We start from the raw sequence: 11,759 nt of genomic DNA on the forward strand, positions 1-11,759 counted from the left end.
AACCCGCTGCTCTTTCTGGGGGGCTAGCAGAGGGGAAATGCGGCTGGGAGGGCTGGGGATGCTCGGGTGGCTATCTATCTACCTGTATATATAAATTAATAGCGATGCAATACAAATAACTAGTAGAAGAAAGTCGCGGCTTGCAGCCCCGCTCCCGCCGGGCTGGGGCTACCTGTGGCCGGGAATAAAGAGATGAGCCGCTCCCGGGTCGTTCCCACGCGTGTCCCCTCCCCGCACGGTGACACGAGTTCAGTGACAGGTCATTGGCAAGTGCTGTCCCCGAGAGCCCGTAAAGTGCCGGGCACCAGCTCGGCCGGGAGCCGGGACCTGGCAAGGGGACGGGGACACGCGTGCACAGACCGCTCCCGGTCTCCGTGGGCCTCAGGAGACGTCTCCTTCCCAAGTCCCCACGTGGGCGATGCCACTCGTTTTCGTGTCCAGCGGCCGAGCCCCTGCCCCGTTAAATGCCCGTTTTCCCCTTTTTCTCCGTGTTGCCAACGAGAAAATGAGGATGGGGTCTTTTTCCCTTCGGTTCTTGCCCACGCGGGGATGGCGGACTGCCTGGGGTGTCGGCAGCCGCGCTTCCCCGTGACACGGACACGGGAGAAATGCCGCTGGGAGAGAGAAACGAAAAAGCGCCGCGGAGCAGGGGAGAACAACGGAATAACGCATAGAAAGTGGGGGGGGGGGGGGGGGGGGGGGAGGGGGAAGAAAAAGGGAAAGGAAAACAAACAACAACAACAAAATAAAGGAAAGAAAAGCAGAAAGAAGAGCGCGGCTCGGGGGGCAGAGGCGAGGAGCGGGGAGTCGGGTCCCACGCGTTCCTTCTCCGACGGTCCCACAACGACTCGAGCCCTCGGCAGCGAGCTGGGGGGCTGCGACCAGCCGCACCCGCTCCCCGACCCGTCCCCAACCCGCTCCCGCACGGGGATCCCCCTCGGATCCCAAATCCCCCTCCTCAACCCCGGCTTCTCCCGGCCCGACGCTCCCACGGCGACGGGACCGTTCCACGGCGCACCCCAAAACCGGCACGGAGCCACCGTCCCCCAGGTGCCCCCCGAGGCCCAGCGCCCCTCTCGCCCCCCCCCGCCGGGCCCGACGGGGAGGTGATGGGGGGTGGGGGGGTGGGAGGACAGCGGTGCGCAGCCGGAGGTGACAAACGCAAAGAAGGAGGAGAAGGGGAAGCGCTGCGGGTGTCACCTACCTGCGCCCCGCGCCGCCGCGCCCGCTCTGCGGGAACCGGGAGCATCCCAGCATTTATGGGAGCCGTAAGCGGGCGGCTGTTGACTTTAGCACAAAGCAAAGATTTCGCTGGCCGCTAGTTTAAAAATGAATATTTTACCAAGATATCGATCAGCTTTATAAAATTCAGTTAAGCACAATGGCTCAAAAGGAGAAGCGGGGGGGGGAAGTGGGGGGGGAGGGGGTGAACCGGGGGGGGGGGGGTGGAAGGCGTAAGGGAGGGTGGGGGGTGGAAGTAAAAGGGAGCATATATATATATCTGTGTAAATTTGCTGATGAGTATGCATCGTTGGTGTTTGAAATTTACCCTCCTGGAATTTGGATCTAGATTTCTCTCCCCCCCCCCTCAACCCCCACCCACCACCAGCCCCCCCTTTTTTCTTTCTTTTTCTTTTTTGTTTACTGACTTTGTTTATTCACAGCTCACGGTTGCTTAAACCGGCAGCGGCAGAATGCACTTGTAGGAGGACGGGTTGGGCTGTGCGGGGTTTGCGTGTGTGCGGGGGGGGGGAGTAGAAAGGTGATGGGGTGCAAAGGGAGAGATGGAAAGAGAGTGAGCGGCCCTTTGTATTTCTCCCTTCTCCCTCTCATACACCCTCGCATTTCGACGGGCAGCGGGAGGGAAACTCAACCATTAAATCGCAGCGAATTAAAGAAGCCTGAGGAAAACAATATAAAAAGCGACAATTGAATTGACCGAGAGCTGAATGCCCCGAGTGCCACCGTTGATGCCCGCTCCGGACCGGCCGCTACCGCCTCCTTCCCCAAAGCGCTGTCACCCCGCGCCCGTGCTTGCTCCGTCCCCGCGGGAGCCTTTTATGTGCTAATGAAACACATTGCACGCCTCGCTTCACAACGTGTGTGTCCTTGCCGTATAGAGACAGACAGATTGCTGCCTGGATCCCCGGTTTGTTTTTGGGAGGGTTTTTTTTTTCATTGTTTTTTCTTTCTTTTTTTTTTTTTCCCTCGTTCACCTCCCCCTTTCCCTGTTCCCTTTTCTCTACCCGTGGACAAAGCGGAATTTTAAGAAGGATTTGAATGTTATTTAGGAAAGTAACATCTCCGACGGCTGTAAATGCGTGGGAAAAACAACAAGTGGTTGTGAAAACGGGCACGGAAAGAGGGGAAGAAATGACAGCACCGCTCTCGGATAGGTGCCGCTGCCCGGGCGGTGGGGCTGCGAGCGGACGGGAGGGCTTTAGGGCAGAAAGAAGCAGCGCTTCTTTGGACGTACCGCTCCCGGCAGGGCCGTCCTCCCGACCCTCATCGTTAACACCGTTCAGACTACTCTCTTTTAGCGGCCCCAGACGTGCGCTTTGGTCCCCGACGGCAGAGCAAGCGCGGCCGCGCATCCCGCTGCCCATGGTTTAATCTCAAAGCGTACACCCCTCCCGGGACGGCTTTTCATCGTTGACCCCCCCCCGAGTCCCCCCCCCCCGAGCTGGGTGCGCTTCGGCCAGTCCTTCCGAGGGCAGAAAAGGGGCCGGGAGAGGCACGGCCGCACCGTCGGGGCCGCACGGCCGGGGAGAGGAGGGCGAATCCCGGCAGAACAGAGATGCAGGGGGAAAAAAACCGCCAATAACACTTTAATAGAGTTCTGTGGCAACCTGGCTAGTCGCTACCAGTATACACATTTATAAGCCATAAATAAAGCATACAGAAACGATAAATTAATCAGATCCAAGTAGTTTACTCTCCCGGTAACATCAAGCGTTTGTTTCAATTACAACAATCTATCCTGACTTGGTTTGTTGTATTTTTTTTTTCCTTTTTTTCTTTCTTTTTTTTTTTTTTTTCCCCTTCCCCTTTGTACAATTTTACAAGGCTTCCCATCCTCAGATCCCAAACTCGTATTGGGTTTCCCACCGAACGAGGGCTTCATTTTCTTTGCGTCCGTTTTTGTCTGCTTGGGGTTTGGTTATTTCTTTTTCCTCCCCTTTTCCTCATCACTTCCACACCAAAAAAATAGATATATTTCCACCTCCTTGCAACGACGACAACGAAAAAAATAAGAAACCAGCCCCAAGAGGAAAAACCCCTCTCCCTTACACCCCCCTCCCACCAAACCGAACCACCCCGCAAGGCAAACCGAGGGGACTGCAGGGTTAGGGTTAGGGGTGGCACGCGAGGTGCGCCCACTGCTCCCCAAGTGGATGCAACCACCTGGAGCCAGCAAGGAACAAAACAAAAGTAGATAGATAGCTATATGGGTAGGTACCGTGCTCAGCAGCGCTCACAGTCCATCGCGCTGCTAGGGGGATCGCGCGGGGTGAGGGGGTTTTTCCCCCTTTGCCTTTAGGAGGAGTTCATGATGGGCCGGGAATACACACCTTGGTAGTAAGAAGTCTCTCCGGCCAAAGGGGAGGACTCCAATGGGTTTTTGTTCGTTACCGGCCCCATGGCCAGGCTGGCGGGCACGGGTGAGGCGTAGCCCGAGTAGTGCATCACCTGCTCGTAGGCCTTGAGGTCCATTTTGTGCGAGGGGTGGTGGTGGTGGTGAGGGTGGTGGTGGTGCTGCTGCTCGGAGGACGACATCAGGTTGTTGATGGAGAACGGGTGGTTGAAGGCGTAGTGGTGCTCGGGCTTGAGGTGGGCGTCATGAGGAAGCCCGGCGTGTGGCGGGGCCAGCAGGTGCTGTGCTGGAGAGGCCGCTGATGGCTCCCCGGGGCTCGGCCCTGCCGCCGCACCCTTCAGCTCGGCCAGGGCGCGCTTGTGGTCCCGGCACGGTGAGGCGCTCGCTGGTGACTCAGCACCCGCTGAGCCCTCGGAGCCCCCCGAGGAGCTGCCCTCCCCTAGGGGTTGGCTGGGGGGCTGCCCCGGCCCCTTCTTGCCCCCACCGCCGTCCTTGGTCGCCAGCTGCTTCTCACACTTGAAGCGTTTCTGGCGCCGCAGGTAGCAGCCGTTTTCAAACATGTTGCCCGAGTCGGGGTGCAGCGTCCAGAAGGAGCCTTTGCCTGGCTTATCTGGGGAGCGGGGCACCTTGAGGAAGCAGTCGTTGAAGGAAAGTGAGTGGCGGATGCTGTTCTGCCAGCGCTGTTGGTTCTGGCGGTAGAAGGGGAAGAGGTCCATGATCCACTGGTAGATCTCGCTCAGGGTCAGCATCTTGTTGGGTGACTGCTGGATGGCCATGGTGATGAGCGAGATGTAGGAGTAAGGGGGCTTGGCGTGAGTGTAGCTCCGCCGGTACGTCTTGGGGTCCCGCGAGCGGTTGAGGTTGGATTGCCCATAGATGGGGCTCATAGAATTCATGTTGGTGTAAGGGGCCAGGGCGTTCATAGAGCCCGCTTGGCCTCCCATGGGGCTCATGCTGGGGCTCAGGTGGGCACCCATCCCTGCCACGCCAGCCGAGCCCATGCCGGCCATGGCCCCCGCACCTGGGGACATGCCGGCGAGTGAAGGGCTCATGCCCGTGTTGGCGTAGGACATGTTCATGGAGGTGGCTGCTGTCATGTTGGCTGTGGTGCTCATGGCCGACATGGTCATGTAGGTGTTCATGGTGTTCATGGAGCCCAGCCCCGAGTTCATGTTGCTCACCGAGGAGTAGCTCTGCATAGACAAACGAGAAAGATAAGGGAGATTTGGGGGGATTGGAAATGAAAGCAGTTCCCAAGTAAGGCACCCCCAGCCCAGCCCAAGGGAGTTCCTGAAGCTCTGGAGCTGCGGGGTGGGAAGGGTTAAACCCCCGGGGGGCATCGGCGGGAGATGGGGGGTGTTGAATCGCTCATTAACGGAAAAAAAAAAAAAAAGAAAGAAAAAAGAAAAAAAAAAAAAAGAAAAAAAAACCGAAAGAAAGAAAAGAAAGAAAGAAAAAAGCCCAAATTTAGATATTGAAAAAGTCGGGATCTCACCGAGCTCAGAGGATCCAAGCTGGAGGAAAAGAGACAATCCCGAGCAAAGAGAGAAAAATACCTCGGGTGGGGGGTGGGGGGGAGGGTAGGGGGAAAGGAAAAAACGCGACTCGCTGCCCGGCAGCCCCGCTCTCTCCCGGGGGCTGGGGGGGGCGGCCCCGCTGCCCCCGTCGCCCCCGCTGTCCCCCAGCCGCAGTTCAGCGCCTCGAGAATATTTAGCGACAAAGTTGAGGTTTCCCCCCAGTATCCCGGCGCGGGGATCGGGCCGCCCGGCTTCCAACACCCCCCCCACCCCCTTACCTCGGGCTCCCCGTAGTAGTTGCTCCAGTCCGTGTGCTCATGGCCTTCCATTTTCACCGCTCCCAGCATACTGGAAGTGGAGTGCATGGCAGTTTAAAATTTAACAGACACAACAAACGACGACGCAGAGAGAGAGAGAGAGCAATCCCCCCCCCCAAAAAAAAAAAAAAATCGCCAGCCCTCCCTCCCCTCTGCCGCGCTCCCTCCGTCGGAGCCGCTGGAGGAGGAGGAAGAGGAGGGAGGGAGGAAGGGAGGGGGCACCGCCGGGGCCGGGGTTTTTTTTCGCCGCCGCTCCTTGGGTGGGTTTCCGCAGAGCTTCGCGGTGAAGAGTCGCCCGGAGGCGATGGAGGAGCCGGAGGAGGAGGAGGAGGAGGAGGAGGAGGAGGAGGGAGGAGGGAGGAGGGAGGAAGAAGAGGAGGAGGGAGGAAGAGGAGTACAAGTGCTGCAGTGACGTGGGTGCCCGAGTGATATAGCACGGAGCGGCCAGGCGAGCCTCCAATCCCCAGGTCCTCGGCTGCCCATTTGAATAATCAGCTCACACCTAGGCGGGAGCGGCTGCTCCGCGGCTCCCGACCCGCACCCCGGAGCGACTCCCGGAACCACCCCGCGTCTCCCCCCGCACCCCCCCTCAACAGGAGGGCTCCTACGGGACCCCCATTCCAGCCGCACTCCGATGGAAGGTGTCCCCTCGCAAAGCCCAAACAGAGCGGTGCCCCGATCCCCCTCCGACGGCCGCAGCCCCCCGAGCCACACTCACCTTTCTCCCCGCGGCTGCTCAGCCTCAGGCCACCTTCCTCCCGGCCGTGGCCCGGCTCTGCCTCATGCCTTCCCGCGGCTCTGCCTCAGGTACCTACAACAATTTCGTAACTAAAACAAACAGGAAGGGCAGGGGAAGGCGGGAGCTGGGAGAGGGGAGCGCGGCGGGGCCGGGCTCAGCGCCGTCGGGGAACACGCAGCCAGAGCGGGGCCCGATGGGCGCCGTCGGGGAAGCGTCGCTCCGCACCCACGGACGGATCCACGGACGCTGCTCGAGTGTAGCCGTCGGGGAGCGGCTGCCTCCGTCCCTCCCTCCTTCCTTCTCTCCTTCCCTCCTTCCAGGGAGGAAGCGCAGCCCCCTGGGGTGTCCGACACCTCCCGGCCCCGCAGTGTTGCCTCCCCCCCCGCCCAGTGGGGGACACGGAGCTGCCGCCCTCCCCGTGCCGTGCGCCCTGTACCTACCTGCCCGGGCGCCAGGCGGGGCGGCGCGGCACCGACCTTTTCCCTCGGTTATTTATTTGGGTTCTCTCCCGGCATTAACCCCAGCACAGCTTGGCGAGGTTAACGGGAGCTTTTAAACATTAACACAAACCCAACAGCCGGGGGGCTTCGCCGGAGGGCTTTTCCCTTCGCCCCAACGCCTTCGGGAGCCGTCTCCAAACGAAACTGGCTCCTATCGCGATAGCTGCGGGGATAGAAGCAGCCCGCCTCCTCCCGCCCATATTTAGGGGAGATGAGGGCTGGCTGGAGGAGAAGGGAGAGACCCCAGGGGAGCTGCCCTCAGGGCGGGGACGCGCCGGGAAAAGGGGGATTTGCCCCCAAAAAAGGGGGGGTGGGGTGGAGGGGTGGGAGGCCGGGCAGGGCTGTCCCGAGGTCTAAGAGCGGTGGCGCGGCGCCCCCTGTCGCCTGCTGTCCCCGGTACCGGAGGGCCGGGGGTGGAGGGGCACCCCGCCTGTCCCCCGCCTGTACCCGGGGGTCCCCCCGACGGCGGAGGTCACCCTCCAGTGCATCACTTGGGAGCATCACCAGCGATCATATGTGATGGGTAAGGCCGAGTCTTCCCGCTGTACCAGCACCGTGTGGTCCTAAATGTGAGCCCCGTTGGCATCCCGTGGGGTCTTCCACATCCCATCCCTTATTTCACTAGTCAAACTGTGATGCCGCTACCCTTGGGCAGCCCAATAAAATCAACACCTTAAGAGAAGAGGGAAGGAAGCAGTGAAGAAGATAGTCTTGCCTTGTAGAGAAACATCTTTTTAAATACCCCAGATGATCGAAATTGAAAATGTTCAGCCTCTTCTTGTTTAAACAGACCCACTTGGGCTCCAGAGAAATGCGGCGGCCATTTAAAAAATGACTTCTTCTCTTTAATATTTAAGTAATATTTATTTTAAATTTAATTTTTAAATTACGTTTCTATTTGCATTGGGAGCCATGCCTGGAAGAGCTGGTGTTCCCTTCCTGGAGGCAAGAGACAGTGGCTGGGCCACCATGGGCAGTATCTGCCACCATTCTGGGCCACCTCCACTGCTGGTGACAAGCACATCTCCTGCTCTTCTTGCTGGGTGAAGGCATTTATCTGCAAAGGAGAATAAAAAATCACCCCCCTTTCACCTCTCCCTATTACAACTGTACCTTATTCTTGACAACAAACAGAGTAATTATCTCTCTTCTACTGATAATTATCATAATTAATCCAATATAATGAACTCTCCCAATTGCCCTGTTGTTTCAAACTAAATGCGTCCGTTGTTTTTTCCCCTGTAGCTGAGGAACTGCAAGACAGGAGCACTCAATGCCCACAGAAGCATTTTAATAACAGGATGGAGAAGGAGCTCACATCACGTCTGTGGATGGTGGCATTTTCCCCCATGAGATCCCTGGAAGTAACCAAAGGACTCTGTGGGGCTGAGGGCATCTCAAGTAGCTCACACTCAGGCAGGCAGAACAGACCTTGGGGTCACTGTTAGTGCCATATTTCTGTTCCCATGATCAGCACTGTAGGGCTGGATGTGAGCAGGGGCTGCTCATGGGGTCCCTATGGAGAGGGACAGAAAGTCACAGAACTATCTGAGTTGGAAGGGATTGTTGAAGGCCATCCATTCCAACCCCCTGCAGTGCCCAGGGACACCCACAGCTCCATCAGTGCTCACAGCCCCATCCAGCCTGACCTTGGCTGTCTGCAGGGATGGGGCACCACCACCTCTCTGTGCAGCCTGTGCCATTGCCTCACCCACCCGTATGGTAAAAAATTTCTTCCATATATCCAGCCTAAATCTCACCTCTTTTAGTTTGAAACCATTTCCCTTTGACCTATCATTTCTGTGGGCCATGGCAGGAGCCGATCTTCTTCGCTCACTCAAGGACTCAGATAGGAGCATAGAAATCAATTACATCCCATACTGTAGGGATCCTCCCGTCTCATTGAGTTACCCACCCAACGATGTTGGCCATCAGCCTTGGCCCCGCAGGCAACGACAGCAATTACATTCTTCTGTATTGACTTAACTATTTGATGAATTCTCCCACCAAGCCTTTCCTAATTAGATTCAGCATTTAATGGGGCTTCTTCATTCACTTTAAAGAAAAATAAGATGCTTTCCAAGACTTCAACAAGTCTAACAAAAGACAAGTGGGGAGTATGCCAAAATTCAGCAGTTTGAATCTAACTCGCAGCCCAAGGAGATGCTGTGGTTTGAATGCTGGAACTCCTCCAGCAGCAGACACTGGTGGGAAGTGTTTGATTGTCACCTAACTGGGAAATACCAGGAGATGCCTCCCAATTCTCTATGACCATACAGAGGTCATAGATAATTCCACAGATGGAATTATTTGAGTTGGAAGGGACCCTTAAAGACCATCTGGTCCAACCCCCCGCACTGAACAGGGATACCCACAGCTCCATCAGTGCTCATAGACCCATCCAGCCTGAGCTTGGCTGTCCTTAAGGTCCTACACAAAAACATCCAGACACCCATCAGTGTGGTCCCAACACAGCTTTGAAAGCAGTGGGAAGAACTCCATTGTCACCCATGGAAACTTTCAGAAGTGAAACCTTTGAGGGATGCTCCACATATACTTCCTCCTGCATTTACTCTTCCCGGGGCTCTAACACAAAGCCAGTTAGTTGGCATGGAGCAGACTTAATGCAGCTGCTCCATGCCTCATCCACACACGTCCCCATGGCTGCCATCCCGACCTGGCAGCCATCTCTATTTTTACCATATTCAGGTGTTATTTTTGCAGCCCTCCCCACTCTCTAATTATTCAAGGCACTGAGCTGCTGTACCACAAGGTGCCAGAAAGCACTGGAAGTGCTCAAAGGATGCACCCAGGGAAATGACATCACCCAGGATGGCGAGTGGGGGACAAAGTGGTGGCACCTCGGAGTGCTTGAGGACACCAGGGGACAAGGAAGCCATGCACAACCCATGGTCAGGATGATGCTTTCTGGAAGGACTCCACAACAAAATCACCTGGCCTCCCAAAGTGTTCAGGCTGTGGCTGCTGTTAGGGGAAATACTATATTTTTTTAATGTTTAATAATCAGTTTCTGAAAACTGAAATGCCTTTGGTTTTACAATGAGAAAACAAACAGAAACACTGAAGGTGGATACTCCTCCCAAACAGCCCTGCTTTAAAACCTCCCTGTTATTTGCTAACAAAACCCCTTTCTGCTGGAGAGCATCCAGCGGCGGAAGGCACGGTAGGAGGAAGCAGCAGCTTTCAGCACTAAATGGGTGCATAACAGCCCTCCCCATGTTTCTGCAGGTCACCTCCACCTCCATGATGGTCTGTGGGATGCCTGGGCAATGTAGGATGGTACAGCTGCCCAGGGAGTGTTGGGGTCACCATCCCTGGAGGTGTTCAAGAACTATGGGGATGTGGCACTTAGGGATGAGGTCAGTGGACGCTGTGGGGTTGGGCTGGGGTTGGACTTGATGATCTTAGGGGTCTTTTCCAACCTTAATGCTTTTAAGATTCAATGCTTGGGTGATGAGGGATGCTCAGGAGATGAGGGATGCTTGGAAATACAGGATGCTTGAGTGATACGTGATGCTGCTCCTGTGCATTAAGCAGATCAAAACCCTCACAAGCTGAGTGCCTGCCTGATGGACATTTATAGCCCTCTGAGTCATTACCAGCCTTGTTTAAACCAGTTGTACCTGGCCAAGACCTTTAAAATAGCCTCATTTATCCCGAAAGGCTGCTGGGTATAAATAGCAGGGCGAACCGCTCGTGGAGCGCCGAGTGAGGGGAGCAGGGCAGCTCACATGGCTCACAGCCCAGCTGGCACCCCCAGCATGTCCCCATCCACACAGTGCTGGGACGGCCCCCAGGGACCCCATCCTCTTTGGGACTGGGAGAAGCAGCTCTCAGGAACTGTGTGTCCCTGGCAATGCTACCGGCAAAACAGAGAGAGCGGAGATTTCTGCTCCCAAAAACATGGAGCTGCCTGGGGCTGGGAGCCCGTCTGTGAGCCTGCGGTTTCGTGACCACTAATAGCAGCCCTGTGCCCTGCAGGATCACCCCATAAATCTGGCGTGGGTCAGACGCGGGCACACAAGCACGGTTCTGTTTAATTAGCACAAAACTACTGCGGTTGATGGGGTGGGGGGGAGATTTGGGTCTCAGATGGGCACCCCATGCTCCAGCAGATCCCACTGCCAGGTGAAAATCTCCGGCTCCAGCTGTAGGATTGCCATAACTTTGGCCAAACAAGCTTTTATCTGACTCAGTAATCCCTTTTTTTTATCCTCAGGACACCTGCTTGGGGCGGTGCTCTGCCTGGAAGCGCCCGCCCTCCCCGGGGGACCTCTCCCCCTAAAAATAACCCATCCCTTCCTGCAGCTTCCCCGGCCCTTTTGGGGGAGCACAGCCACAGCAGTGTCCCCATAGCATGTCCCAGGTGGCAGGCTGCTAAATAAAGTGCATCCCAGGAGCTGGTGGATAGCTCCCCTCTAAACTTTCCTTTCCCTTCACTCTGATCTTTTCCTTTTTCTTTTTGCAGAGGAAACATTGCCCAGATCAACACATGCCCGAGGAGTGATTTTACACGGGTAGGACAGCGCTTGCTGCCTGCTGGAAAAACTTCCAATCAGCAGCATTCACAAGCTGGGTTTATTTTTCGCAGTTTTCTGAGTTGGGTTTTGTTTCGGTGCCAGAGTAAAGAGCTGGAGGTACATATTTCAGCCCAACCTGCAACACCCTCGTCATGGCCGGATTTGAGCAAGGAGAGGGATGTGACCTACATTTGCAGCCCAGTCTGTATAGGGCTCCCCAAACCCCCTAGCATTGCCCCACTTCTCTTTATAGGGCTTATCACAGGGTCGATGCTCATCTATTGCAAACGCTCTGCCCCAAACTCCAGCCCCAAGCATCCTCCAAAGCCTCAAAGCTGGAGCACGGGGCTGGAACAAAATTACCCAGAGCTTTTAAAAGCTCTCCCACCTTCGTCTCCGCTCTTCCTCTGGGTAGGTGTCCCGGCGGCGGCAGAACAAGACGCCTACAGAAGGCTGCTGGAAGCTGTTGGGCCGGAATACACTGGGAGGCCTTTTTGCCTGGAAACTATTTCCTACCCGCAGGCTGCGGTGGCAGCAAGCATTCCTACGC

At 56.4% G+C, this 11,759-nt stretch overlaps 1 protein-coding gene across 2 annotated transcripts; it reads right to left on the minus strand.

Moving 5' to 3' along the window:
* Window positions 1–2,807: 2,807 nt before the first annotated feature.
* FOXA2 (forkhead box A2) lies at window positions 2,808–6,810 on the minus strand. Of its 2 annotated transcripts, XM_015856685.2 has the most exons (4): window positions 6,609–6,810; window positions 6,148–6,240; window positions 5,391–5,460; window positions 2,808–4,788 (listed from the first exon to the last, which is right to left on the minus strand). In XM_015856685.2, exons 3-4 carry the CDS (start codon window positions 5,457–5,459, stop codon window positions 3,538–3,540), a joined length of 1,320 nt encoding a protein of 439 aa, XP_015712171.1. In that variant the 5' UTR covers window position 5,460; window positions 6,148–6,240; window positions 6,609–6,810; the 3' UTR covers window positions 2,808–3,537. The 2 variants fall into 2 exon arrangements, with proteins under 2 accessions (XP_015712171.1, XP_015712170.1); XM_015856684.2 differs by lacking the exons at window positions 6,148–6,240; window positions 6,609–6,810 and having other exon boundaries at window positions 5,391–5,967.
* Window positions 6,811–11,759: the final 4,949 nt, after the last annotated feature.

Source organism: Coturnix japonica, chromosome 3 (assembly GCF_001577835.2).
Source record: "Coturnix japonica isolate 7356 chromosome 3, Coturnix japonica 2.1, whole genome shotgun sequence".
Lineage (NCBI taxonomy): Eukaryota > Metazoa > Chordata > Aves > Galliformes > Phasianidae > Coturnix > Coturnix japonica.